The 14,155-nt window shown below is 43.6% G+C and overlaps 1 protein-coding gene across 1 annotated transcript; it reads right to left on the bottom strand.

The window, feature by feature from the left end:
• Positions 1 to 1,279: 1,279 nt before the first annotated feature.
• On the bottom strand, positions 1,280 to 12,390 carry CHRNA1 (cholinergic receptor nicotinic alpha 1 subunit). Its single transcript, XM_065638298.1, has 9 exons — positions 12,242 to 12,390; positions 10,193 to 10,338; positions 10,013 to 10,057; positions 9,455 to 9,564; positions 9,069 to 9,264; positions 8,152 to 8,389; positions 6,863 to 7,086; positions 5,361 to 5,600; positions 1,280 to 3,432 (listed from the first exon to the last, which is right to left on the bottom strand). Exons 1-9 carry the CDS (start codon positions 12,279 to 12,281, stop codon positions 3,301 to 3,303), a joined length of 1,371 nt encoding a protein of 456 aa, XP_065494370.1. The 5' UTR covers positions 12,282 to 12,390; the 3' UTR covers positions 1,280 to 3,300.
• Positions 12,391 to 14,155: the final 1,765 nt, after the last annotated feature.

Below are 14,155 nucleotides of genomic sequence, written 5' to 3'. Positions count from 1 at the left end.
TGCCAAATTGTTTAAAAATTAAAAAGATAATCAGACTGAAGAAGATGGCGATGTTTCAGAGAACTGTTCTATTAAGGACATAAATAGCATGTTATCAACAAGATCAAAGTGAACAAAAGCAGCTTTAATAGCAAGAAGATTGCAGTTAAAAGAGGGACAAGTTAACTGCTCAGAGGACCATCACTGTCAAAGTGACACCACCTCACCCAGAGCCCCCAGTCTGCTCATTTAAAAGAGGTCTGCTTACTTCAGAGCCACGGTGCTTACATTTCTTTATTTTTTACACTTATTAGAGAAGCTCAACAACAAGTGCATGAGGCTTGTTTCTTGTTTTGCTTATCGCGAAAACTGTTAGTTGAAGCTCAAAGCCCAAATTTGCCTGTGGGAAGCAACCAGGCAGCAAAGACGCACGTGCGGGTTGCACGGGTGTTATCCAGGGCATCTCCCTGGGGCAGCTGGTGCTGCCCAGGAAGGAGAGAGTTCAGTGTTAAGACTGCATGGAGAGACTACAGTGCTGTAAATAAGAAATCGTTAGACAATACGTACTTACACATTGACAGCAAATGAGCTCTGACAGTGACCGAGACAGTATATTTACAGCCTCCAAAGCTGCTATTTTAGCAGATGTACAGATGTGCAGACACATTAAAAGGACAGTAGCAGATGAGAAGGAATAGTCTGTGTGGAGGTAAGTATACTCTCAGTAGATGGATACTGGCAACAGGAGATGTTTATGGTACGCAAGAAAAATGTATCATGAAGGTGAGCTAGGAATAAAAAAGCTAGAGAATAAAAAAGACCAGTTAGTCTGAGTATTCAAAGCAAAGCAAAAAAAAAAAAGTAGATGAGCTGTCTCCTGAAGTGTGCTGATTGATGTTTGGAGGACCATCTGTTTGCAGAGTCAGAGTACAATGCCCAGATTCTGCAACCTAAGAAGGGAAGATGTTAGCATTTATTTTTGCCTGGCATCACATCTTTTGAGATGCGAGTAGTTCATCGAGACTCAGAGCAATAGGAAGGCAGGTTTGCTGTGCCCGTAAGACAGATCAAACTATCACAAATAAAAAATTTCAAATATTTTCAAAACTTTTACTTAAGAAGTGGAAGGAAAGCACTACAACATGGTAGCTAGCTGTGTATGAAGAGAGCTGGAGCAGCGAGCAGGCAGGCACTCATGTGCACACACACACCCCAGCACACACATAGGTGGAATTCAGAGTCAAGACCCAGATCTGCCTTGAGGAAGCTGAACAAAGATACTGAGGATCCTCACCATGAATCTTGTTACTTGGCGTTTATTTTTAATGCTAAGATTCAACCACATGCTGCTCTAAGAGGATTGTTCTGTCAATTTTAGTGCCAATCACTGTCTCCCAAACTAAGTCCCAGGCACTGTTACGCTGCAGCTTAGCTCATCATGAGCTGGAGAACTGTGTGACTGTCTCCAGGGGCTGAGAGCTGAGAACTTACACTGAAGATAAACAGAGCTGCAGCAAGCACTCCATCTGTCAGCAGAAGCTTCACCCAGCATACATCTTCAGCAGCCGTTTACAGGCTTAATGATCATCCAGGGAGGCAAAGATTACCATCATCTAAACTGTAAGAGCCAAGCAGAGTGTTACAAGTGATCGATTGCCCCAGAAAGACTGTTTGCTTTGCTTAGGACTGCAGCTCACTAAAACATTGTCCAGCAAACACTATGCAATGATGGAAGTATTGCACAAGTGCCTAATTTTCTCTATAGAGCATTTCAAATGACTGTCCTCCCCAGACATGACACATTCCTGTAGAGTATTAACATAATACAAACTATTTTATTAAACTCGCAGCAAATCATTTACAGCTGTTAGCAAAGAAGTCCAATTGGCTTGGACAACCAGCTCGGAAAGATGAGTAACTTTTATCCTTGTCCCACCTCTCTTTATTTATTTCTGAGAAAAATAAGCAGCACTGCTACTATTGCCACGCTGTCTTATTGGAACACTCACAGGCTTGTTGCTTCTGCTGAATATTTACTAAAACCCAAAGGTCTTTGGCCAAAAGCAGCACTACTTCTTTTTAGCCACTAGAGTGAGCTGCTGCTCAACATTTGGATAAAGTTTGGGTAATTACTTGTGTTGCTCAGAAGATTATGGGGGTGTCCTATCGTTTTGTCGTGTGTAAGTAAAAGTGATATCCACAATTTCCCTAGGAATGATCTTCGTGATGCGGCGTCTGACTATAATGCTCATGATCTGTTTCAGCAGGGCAGGGGACACTTTTCAGGGAACAGAGAGAATTGTGTTTAAGATGTTATACTGAGCACCCCCACCTTTGAAGCTGCCCCCCACATTGTCATTGAAAACGGAGAGTGGAAACCAGCCTTCCTGGAGCAGAGTAGGCCTAGGACAGAGGTTATGCTGTGGATACATTCTTTTCCCTCTGGCCTAAACTTTTCCCTTAGGATGCAAATTGCTGAGCATCTCTGTTCACAACTGAGAATCCTGAGCATTAATATGTAACGAATTTAGGGTCTCTTGTAACAGGTGTTAGTAGGTTAAAATTAAATGGCAGCTGCTGCAACGTAGTCACTGGGATGCCTGATGGTCACAGGGCAGTGCTCAGTGATAAAATAGGGCAAGAAATCCTCCCCTCCAAGTCCTTTACCATGGACCTTGATACCCAAAAAATACCCGTGGGACCAAATTGGCTGAGGCTGGATCCTTCCCACAGTAAGGAACAGTACCTCCTCTTTGCTGCATCAAGAGTTTCTACAGGTAGAGTCACATATGACAGTCAGTCCTTTCAGATTTGTGCATGAAAATCAAGTGCTTAACCATGGAGTTCAATATATTTCTGCTGGTTATATCTAACATCACAAGAACAGTCATTTGTGACCCTGCCAATACAAAAAACACAGAGCAGATATTGAAACTAGCTCGAATGCTAAAGTTGGATACAGATTCACAGCTCAGCTAAAGCTTATTACACTGCTATTGATTTCTCTGGAATTGTATCTGTGGGTTACAAAGTCAGACAGTCTTATTAAGGCATTAACATTTTTAATAAATGGTAAAACGGATCAAAACCTGGCCGGCAGCCATTCAGTCTACCAGTAACACAAGTGTTTCTTTTTGGCAGTGAAATGCCACTGAGCAGCAGCTCAGAAGTGTTAAGTATGGAGCCTTACGTTTTATTATCCCAGATCTTTCCCAGCAGGGATCAATTCCTGTCTGTGAAACTTTCGGAGGCTGGCCAGGTTTTGATGGTTAGGATGCTTTGACATGCTGACCAGGGTAGCAAATAGTTTCCAGTTGATGTTCATCCTTGCTGATTTAATTCAATAAGGCGACCAGCAAATACAGCTAATGTTCCGATAATGCAAACTAGCATAAATATACCAAGGAGAAGATGATCAACCACCATTGCAACAAACTTCCATTCTTCTGCAGCCTAGAAAAGAGACAAAGGACATGGTAAAATCCCTGCAGAGCCATGTTTGTTATGGGCATTCTTGTAATTTACTGTCTTGAACAACAGAAAGACAGTTCCCTAAGTTCCACTATTATTATGCTAAAAATACTCATTTTCTTCTCAAAAGCAGGTCAGTGGTTCATAAAGCCTAAGCAACCTAGAAATGCAAGTTTCAAGACTAAACTGTTTAGAAATGCTGGCAATTTGGTTAACAATTTCGTTGAAAAGAAATGTCGAAAATTTAATTTTTAGGCAAAGAATTGCTTTTGAGAGTTTAAAACACTGAAAGCAAAACACTTAGTTTGACCCAACTGGCTTTTGTTTTTCTATTGCTTTTTCATTCTCAGGGGATATTGAAGCAATTTCCATTAATTTAGCTCTAGCCCTTGCTTTCCATGCCTAGTATACACTCCCAAGTCTGGGAAAACCTCAGCAGCTCCCTTAGTCTTTTTTCGAGTTGTGGGACACAGGGAACCGGTTGCTCTGCAACTGCCTTTTCACCGAATGCTTTTCATGGGAAGTCAGCACATGAGAGCGAGCAGAGTAGGAGGTGCTCAGTGCAGCAGGGCACAGGATTTCCACCCTGTAGCTCTGCCTTAGGGGGTGACACGTACTAGCCTAAGGCACCCTCTACTTTTACCTTAGTTGCCCCAGAAGTAGAAGAGGCTGTTGTAATTTATCTAGAGGTCGCTGATAATCAATACAGTTTTGAGGTGGTTCATAAGTGAATGCAATGAAAGTGGCAAGCCTTCAGAAGCCACAACCTTCAGTTTAATTGGGGAACCTGACTTTTGAAACCTCCTGGAAGTGATATCAGTGGTGCCCAGATGACACAAGCAGCTGAGCTGCACTTCCGAAGGAAGCACTTGCCAGTAACCCGAAGACCCTCCTTGTAAGTCTAGGAGGAAGCGAAGCCCAGAGGTGCTGAAGCCGTGCCAGCCCTGCTGAGGGTAACGCTTGATCTGCAGAGGCAGCGGAGTCATGGGGAACGTGAGACCACAGCCAGAGCCCTTCCACATGCTCCAGGAATTTGGTCACAGGAACAAACACCCTTGTGTAAATTCTGCCTGTGGGAAGGAGACGCCTCCTATCCAAGATCATGGGCCAAATTATTGTCCCAGGGAACTCTCTCCCCATCTTCAGGCTGGCCTGCAAGCTCCGAGGGAAAGGCTTGCGATCATTGAGAAAATTGAAGTACCAGTACGGAATTATCCACACAAAAGCTGTGTGAGCTGTGAGAACTGAAATAAAACAGGGGGTTAATTGCATTGAATGTGCTAGAAGGAGGCAGAGCTAGGTTTTCCGGGGGAACACTGCCATATGTGACTCTACACGCATTTATCCTTCCTTTGGCTTGCAATGTGGAAAAAGTCAGTAATCAGAGTAGCTCATGACGTGCTTCACTTGCAAGGACTGCTTGTAGCATTTAGGAATAAAATAAAGCCTTATTGAAATTTGAATTATCATTTGTAAGTTAAATTTAACACTTCTCAGATAAAACTACCAGCCTTTTGGAGTGTGGCTTTCTTCATGGCTTTTCAAAAGCGACAGGAGATTGCTTACCAGAGGGGGAAGATGCCTGAGTGGGAGACAGGAGGAATGTGTTTTGGAACTTGCTTACAGCTCTTGAAACTGCTTTGCTACTCACAGACACTCCACCTCTACAGCTTCACATACCACATCTAGAAAACCTTAGCATTGTCACTTCTTTTTTTAACCAAGATTCAACTGCCATCTGGGACTATTATCCATCCCTCCTTGTTGACTGCATCAATGGGAGAAGACTGTCCCTTGCTAAAGCTACAACAGAGTTTTGAGTATTTTTGTGAGGCACGGATATTTTGCCAAAAAAAAAGAAAGTAGCAATTTGAAAGCAAGAAATGAATCATGCACAAAAAATGCCTTACGTTACTTGCTTCTTGGTCCGATTTCATTGTTTCCGCAATGTATTTGATTCCCTCTATAGCATTTTTCACGTCTGGATTTTTGGTAAGCGGGGAGTAGAAGTTGACAGGCATAGAACCTGGCTTCCCAGAAATTTCAGAAATATCAATGTCTTCTGCAAAAATATTTTTGTCTTGTTTATCCTTGGACGGTCGTTTCATCGTGGAGAAAAACATGACGTTTGGGATTGTGTCAATAAAGATCTGAAAACAAAGAGGGAGGAGGGTTTCTGGTCAGCAGGGCTGTGCTGCAGATGCAGCTGTGCACCGAACAAAAGCGAAGCTGCCCCTGTCCCAAATTGCTCCCCGCACTGGATTGGCTGCAGACTCTCTCTCGGAGCATGTCAAAACCCTCTCCTCTGTCACACGGGGCCTTTTGTCAGCCTCCTGTCCCGGTCAGATGGAATCACCCTCAGGCTGCCACACAGCCGCCACCTACACGTGAAGGGGCTGCAACACCCCGGAGCAGCCCCTCAGCTGGTGTGAACTGACTAAACTCTATCAGTCTCATCTAATTCAGAACATATTGCTTACAAATCTGGCTTGGAGAATGGACTACAAAGGATCTCTTTTGGCTACGTATGTTTGACTGCTATTACAAATATTTGTTATACATGCATATAAGGTTTATAATTATTTCCTTTGGAATAAGAGAGGCTTGCTGCCAGAACAATTTTAAGGGCACACAGTCGTTACCTGTTGAAATCTCTCTTTTGCAGGGATTGTTTGTGCTGCAGAGTGAATCTGATGTAAGCTGTAGCCATAAAAGTATAATTAGAAATATATAGAACACTCTCCTATTCATGTAATGGTTTCATATGAACTCAGGCACCTACTAAAGGCAAGAATAACCAAATGGATCCCTTTTGTTACTGTCTCCCTGCCAAAGACCTTGTCATGACAGACATTCATTTTTTTCCCTACACCTTGTGGTTACCATTTAGACTAGTGTGCAAGGTTCTCCTTGCTTCCCAAGGGCTGCAGAGTAATCACGTTTGTTAGAAAATAAAGAGAAGACCATGGTTTTTGCTAAACTCTCTTTTGCAAAATGGATGCTGAATGCAGGTATCCCCAATGGCCTCTGTGCTCTGCATTCACACGGGCTGGCGAACTTGGCCGCTGGCAGGCAGCAGCGTTTTGCAGTCAGATGGAGAATTAGACCAGGAAATGTAACTTGAGTCCAGATGGCCCATTTTTTCCCCTGTACCTTCGGTTCTCTGTGTTTTGCCTCATCTGGTCCCTGCAAGACTCTACCCCAGTGGACAATTTTCTTACTTAAAGGAGCACCTTAGCAGTCTTGCTGACTTTATTCACAGCTAAGTAGTAAACACTGGCTCTTATGCCTAGAAAGATTAAACACGGTGCCTTCACTTCCCCAATTCTTGTTGGCTTTTATTAGAAAACATGCCAATAAAATACGGAGTGGTCAGTGGAATCCAGGAAACACGCAAAGCCGTAGAGCTCACCTTCCTGACCCAGTGCGGCATGGTATGCGTGCTTGGGGAGCGGTGGTGAGTGTTGATGACAATGACCGTGATGATGATTGAAGCGATGACAAACACCATTGTAAACAACATGTATTTGCCTATCAGAGGCACTGCACTGGAGGTGGAGGGAATCAGCTCCACGATGACCAGGAGGAACACAGTCAAAGACAGCAGGACAGAGATGCTGAGAGTCATTTTCTCACCTGTCATAAAAAAAAAAAAAAAAAAAGAAAAGAAAAAAAAGAAAAAGATAATACTGTTGCTGTTCCTATCATTCAACACAGATTATTTACTTGAGAGAATGGGATATGGATGATGGCTATTCACACATGTGCATGTGTGTGCATCTGGAGTGCTATCATCCCTCCCAGCATCCAAAGCAGTAACTATGCTGGCCAAACCTGAGAGCCTGACAGCATCGGTTCCAGCATTAAGGTGGGAATCACCAGGTATGACAGGGCTGATGTACAGGTGGGTATGGAAAGCTTATTTGCCAGGAGTGCTTCCTGGGCTGTGCATTTTGAAAGATAAAGTATATGCACCCGATTAATGCTTGTTCCACAGCCTCCTGGGGGTTTGCTTGCCTTACTCTTTGGCAGGCTCCTGCTGGGCTGAGTGGGCAGATAAAAATCACATCTCACACCAGAGATCAGTTGCTATGTGAGATCTTCCAGTATGTAGGATGTCATAACCGAGCCACCAAACATGATTCCCACATCTTTTTCCCATACAGTTCAACTTTCTATAAAATCTTCCATTGGAAGAAAAAGACACCAAGTATTTTATGGAAGGGGCTTAGTGAAGTTGAGCAGCATGAAAAGTTGACACAAGGTAAAATGAGTGAAGCAGAGGAAATGGTTGCAAGGAACAAGAGCTGCTCAGCAGGGACAAAGGAGGCCAGAAGAGGCTGGAATTACTCCTTGTGTCACATGAGGTAATTTCTGTGAACAGAGGACAAGCTCTCTGCTCCACCATGGTGCAGAAAGGCCTCAGGCACCCCTGCGTGCTCACTTGCTGCATAATGTACTAAACACACTAACTACCTACCTATGGCAAAACATAAAAATCAGCTAGCCTATAAACAGTTTGAGCTTTCAGCATTTACCCTTTACTTACAGAATGTTTATAGCCATTATTTTGAGCTGAAATGTCAAATTTTAGTTAGCGCTGCCCTCCAAGTTGGCTGGCGATTTCAAATACTCAGAATTTCTCAGAAGCTTCTTAGAAGAGCAGTTTCTATGGCAAGCAGAACAAATAAATGCACGCACCTGAATCTGTGGGTAGGTAGAAAACAAACCCGGTCAAGAAGGAGAAGAGCAGGCAGGGAATGATGACATTGACAATGAAGTAGAGAGGCAGGCGCTGCATGAGGAAGTGGTAGGTGATGTCCAGGTAGGGGGTGTCGGGGCAGCAAGCATAGTAAACCCAGTGCTTCCAGCCGCGGTAGTCCTTCATCACCCACTCCCCACTCTCCATGAAGTTACTCAGATCTGGACGATCACTCTCCTGACAGCAAAAAATACAAACTTTTAATATTAGGTGTTCTGAACAAAACCAAAACTCGGCAGTCACTCAGGAACAGAACTCCCAGTAACTCAGGCACTTCATGCATATTTGTGAGCAAGCCAGCCACTCTTGTCTATGTTATTTTGCCTTAGAAAACTGTCCTTTGCACAGCATTTAACTAAATATTCTTGGAAACAGCCAGGCATATTTGACTAAAGAGAATGACTCTTTAAATATTTACAGATGGGAGACATACCTGAGGAGACAGGGAAAGAATCCCTGGAAACAGAAAGTAGCATGAACAGGGGAGAGAAAAAAGAAAAAAGAAAAAAACCAAAATCACTCCTCCCCCCAGAAACAAACAAACGAACCAGACAAAAGCTGAACAGGCAGCACCATGAGGAGTGGTATAAAGCTGCACTAGGACAGACAAGTAGAAGACTGTTAGGGCATGAGAATTAAGCACAAGCAGAATTTTATTATAGAAGCAAAACTGGGCAATTTAAGCAATTTTGTGCTAGATCTACAAAGAGTTTATTATTATTATTTTATATTTTTACAGGTAGCGCCTGTTTATTTTTCAATCAATACAAGGCTATATTCCATTCTAAATCTGAGATTTCCCTGAAAACCTATCCAGGTGTTTACTCCTTTTTCCATTTACAAACTCCTTGCTTACCGGGTTAATAACAACCACTGTACCATCATACGTCCAAGTTCCCAACTTCATGCTGCAGTTCTGCTGGTCAAATGGGAAGTATGTGACTATAATTTCACAGTAACTTTTAAAAATCGCTGGTGGTGTCCAGGTGATCAGACCTGTGTGCTCCAGAAGGACTTTGGTGTATTGAACGATGGCAAAATCACCATCTGCACTGCAAAAGAAAAAGGACATTATCAACAATATGGGCAGAATAATTAACATAGTCCCCCCAGTGCCTTCGTGCTCACTCCTAGAGCAGCTTGCTCTGAGGCATCCGCCCACCGGTCCAGATGTCGTGGGAAGATGCCCCCCCAGAGTGGTGCCAGAGGGCAGAGCTCCCCCCAACCTCAGGCACCCCTTACTTGTTGTAAAGAACAAGGTCTGGCCGCCAGATATCGTCTGAGGGGATGCGGATTTTTTTCACTCCACCGTAGTCATCTGGATTCCACCTGAGGTTGACATCTGTCCATTGCTAAAGAGGGAGAATTTCAACCACTGAGAGCCTCTTCCAGCACTGCTGGAGGTAGTTTTGATATTTGCTAGAAATACACACCTCCTTTGTTTTGGTACATGCAGATAAACAAACACATGCTATTGGGACCCCCAGTTAATTTTTTAACACTAATTTAAGTATTGGTTCAAGAATCTTATCTCAACACGAAATAAATATACCAGACATCTACCATTTGAAATATAATCAGAGAAAGAATGTGCAAATGCAAAATTATTTTCCTAAGGTACTTAGTGTCCAGTGTGTTGTTTATGAGATCTCAGAGAAAAGAAATTCTCCACTAGCTGACCCACCTGTCCGAGTTGCCTCTGAAAGTATAACAGAATAGGCCGTTCCTGGCTGTGTCCAGTGCATTTATTTGAACTGGAATAGTTATAAATAGTAGTGAAATAGGAATATTTAGAGTTACCTGTTTCAGGCGTACATTGGTTGTCACAATCTGATTTACTTCATCCTTTGAAAAAGAAAAGGAGACAGTAGCAGCAAACATCAAGATTAAAGGAGAATTTTTTTTTTCTCAGAAAATGACACCATTTGGCACTATCACACAAACCAGTGTTTCAACATGTACCACATGGTCACATCATACCACACTAATAAGCTGAATGAGCTGCAGCCCGACGGTGACGATGACGGCATCCCGATGGTCCTCCACTGGGCGCACCACCTTGTTGTAGTCCCTGAACAAGTCCTCGACGAGGCGAGTCTCATCTTCATAGCACAGGGCCAGCCCAGCTGCAGAACGGCAGGAGTGGCATCGGTGAGGTGGGACAGGGGACAGGCTACAGCATCATCACTCTGAGGTGAGCATGAAGGAAATCCTGCCAACAGCAAGTCACTGGCGATTGGCTGACCTGAGTCCCCTGTGTGACTCCTCATTTCAGGCATGCATTAGGTGCATTGCAAGTACCATTAGCAGGGGAAACTACCTGTCTGATCTGGAGGTCATCTTAGGAGTAAGTCAACAACAGCCTCCCACCAGGAGATGAACAAAAACAAACAGCCATGACTGTGGACATCAGACTGAGCATCAGAAACCTCCTCCAGGCTCTCCCAAACTGCAACTGCAATAATTGTGGACAGTTAAATGCAGAGAACACCCATAACTGGGGATTTCTGATGTGGTCTTCTCCACCTTTGATTCCACAGTGACATTATGAAGACAGAGCCAAGCACAACAGTCATTGAGGTGAAAGCATCACCTGGACTCCTGGCATCTGAGGTTTAAGCAGAGCAGGAGCTGCTCTCCTCAACAGGAGTTGCTCAGGTTGTGTTTGTGGTGAGAGAGAAGGAAACCATTCACGATATGCGCTCATATTTCCCTTTCCTCAGTGAAGGTCTCAACCTGTCCTTGGAGAGCTCTGCCCACAGACTGCTCAGCGTGACTCAGTGGGACTGCACAGAAGAGCCCTTGTAAGAAGAGCATCATGAGCAAAAATGGCAGGTGGTGGCTTTGTTCCAGCACAGCTTTAGCAGTGCGTGTGCATGGTGTTGTACTCCCAGAGGCTCAGATTCCCACCCTACAGACAAACCCCATTTCCAGATTGCTTGTTGCAGAACAAGCAGCTGCGTCACACACCCAGACTGTAGCTGCTTCACCGTTACAGGGGAGTAAAGCGAATAGAGGAGGGGTTGGGGATGTTTTTGTGTACACCCCCTTTTAAATTTATTGAGAGGGTACAGAACAGCTGAGCCTCACCACAAGCATTTTTGGCAGATCCCATCTTTGCCTTCCCCTCTCTCAGTCTGAACCTTGGGTCACTGAAGCCAACAAGGATTTTGCTGCTGACTCCAACCTAAGCCAGGATTTCCCCTTGTCTCCTAACTGACTTTTCATCAGCTCCTTTTATGTACTTGAGCTGAGATGCCAAGGATTCTGTCTTGGCCTTGTCCTGCCATGAGATGGTATTAAAATACTTGGATGCCATTGGAAAAAGCTGTCTGCCACAGGCAAGCAGTGCTTGCTGCCCCTGCCAGGAGTCTGGGCCGGGGGTGGCAGGAGTTGTCTTTCAATTTTTAAGTTATGATTACAGCATCATATCTAAGTCAAGCGCTTTTCTGTGCTTTATTAATGCAATTAAAATCCTTCACATTGCTACCTTCTGGTGTGGCTTGGTAGGAATTTAGTATACTGCTTGAATTTTGTGAAAAGTTTTTAGGATCACAAAATACTTATTCTTTTAATGGAGAGTTTAAAAAGAATTATGCTGGTACAACACATGCAGCTACAAATTAATTCTACTTCCTTGTCAGTAGTCCCACAACTTAATGAAATTTCTTGTAATGAATTTTTACATTTTGAGCCAAGCTTAACAGATCTTTCCACACATTCTGAAATACATGTAGCACTAGAGTAGATGGGAGCACGGCAAAAAGACGACAGAGAGAAAAACAATTAAACACAAAAAAATTCTCACTTCAAGATATCTGATGTCTGAAATTACAAATATCTGAGCTGTCACCAATGCACTCTAAAGCTCTCATTTAAATGATCTGGTATGTTCATAAAACCTTTCCAGCAGGACAGACTGCTCCTAGAACACACATTCACTCACACTGGTGTGTACACAAAGCCCTGGTCCTGCACGCTCAGGAAGGAGCTGACCCCCATTCAAGGCAATGGCTGGAACACCTTTACCTGCAGAGATGAGGAGGAGTACGCGATGCACCTTCATCATCCCAGCTCCCTTTTGCGGCAGTAATACAGACCGGGGCACGCACAAAGCACCTTTAAGGTCTCTTCAGAGGAGAGCTGCGCTGCCTCCTGCCAGGCTGCTGGCGAAATATAACCACTGAGGTATTGATTTACAGCACCTGTTTTTGGGAATGACAGCTGAGGGCCACTGCACTGCCGGCTTGGAAATGGGAGTACAATGTGTTTCACCGGTCAAGTATCTTCTGCAGTTTACAGAAGGTCATTTTTTCTAAGTGGTGATGTGAGCTGTGACTTAATAAACAAACAAACAAAGATAAGAAAGGATTATCTGTAGAGTAACTGAACATCTCTGTGAGATCTCAGACATTTCCTGAGCTGGGGACAAAGCTGTGTGTCACCCTTTTTGACCTGAGCTACTAGCCAGATTTGGGATTTTATTTCTCCCAAGGAAAACTGAGCACAGTCATTTATTTCTGATGCACTCTCACCAACATATAGACTGTGTGCTGGGATCAGGCTACGCCCTTTGCTTCACAGATGGGTGAGAAATCTTTGAAGAAGTGAACAAATACATTCAAGCGATATCCATCTCCTTGAATCTATTGGGATTTTCAGAAGGTGCTCTGTAGAGTCCCCTCCTTGAAAGCTGTTAGTTAACTTAAGTAAGCTGAAGAGGGAAACTCCTCCCACAGATACCCATAGGCTTACTGAATGGTGAAAGGCAAACGGTAGGAATGGGTCACTGGTTTCTATAGCAGGGCAGTTCCAGTGGATTGCCGTAGGGCATGCTAGTGCTTGCTTATTATTGTCATAAATCACCTAGAAAAGGGGTGAAAAGTGAGGTTTTTGGTAATAATACTCAGTTATTCAGGCTAGCAAAGAAAATGACCAACTGTGAAGAATTTTTATATATATATATATGTGTATATATATATATATACACATATATATATATATATATATATACACATTGACCTCCTCTGAACTCACCAATATCACTCAGGAATAAAATCTTGAGATACATAGTTCTGTGAAGTGCTCAGCATTGTGAGAAAAGCAAAGTCCATCAATTCCTAGAAAAGGAGATGGAGCAAACAGGAAAGATGCTGCTATAAATCCATGGTATCTCGAGCGCTCTGTGCCGTTCTGCTTCTCTGGTTTCAAGAGGAGGCTTGGAAAAGCCCCAGGAGAAAGTGACAAAGACATCCACAGTACAGGCTGGCTCCATACCTGGAACAGATAGATAGTATAAACATTAAGTCTGGAAGAGAAGCTGGAGAGAGAAAGGGCTTTGGTAGGGTCCTTAAAACCCCAAATGGTCTGGAGAAGGCAGATTTGGATTCACTTACTGTCCCAGTGCAAAAAAAGCAGAGGGCATTGAGGGAAACAGAGTTGGCAGGCTTAACCAAGACACTCTTTCACACAGTGTGTCTGTGGCGGAACTTGGTGCCACACGACTTTCTGGTTGCCAGAAGTTAGTTTGTGTGTGTGTGTGTGTGTGTGTTCAGAAAATATCAGTTTGATAAATCCATTTTGTACTATTAAACAAAACCAAAACCAAGAAGTCTGTCACAGAAGCCCCAGAGTCACAAGTCACAGGAGGCTGGGGTAGCCTCCTGGGGAAATATTGCCCAACACTTGCCCTGTTCTTGCACTTTTCCCCAGGTGCTGCTGTTTGGAGACAGGACATTGTGCTGGGTGACCTGCCACAACCATTCTTAGACACTGCTCCAAACCTGCTTTTCCAGAAAACTTTCCCCACAAAAAGGTTTTTAGCCTTGCCTCTGGATGACACCACACATACTTTCTTTTTCTTATGGATATCCTTTGTGCTGTCTGCCAGCTGGTTTGATGTTTCATGCTAGATGCCTTTATTATTATTTTTTTTTAATACCC

This window comes from Caloenas nicobarica, chromosome 6 (assembly GCF_036013445.1).
Source record: "Caloenas nicobarica isolate bCalNic1 chromosome 6, bCalNic1.hap1, whole genome shotgun sequence".
In the NCBI taxonomy this organism is placed as follows: Eukaryota; Metazoa; Chordata; class Aves; order Columbiformes; family Columbidae; genus Caloenas; species Caloenas nicobarica.
Note: the sequence above shows the minus strand (reverse complement) of the source record. Positions and strands in the feature narration are given on the sequence as shown.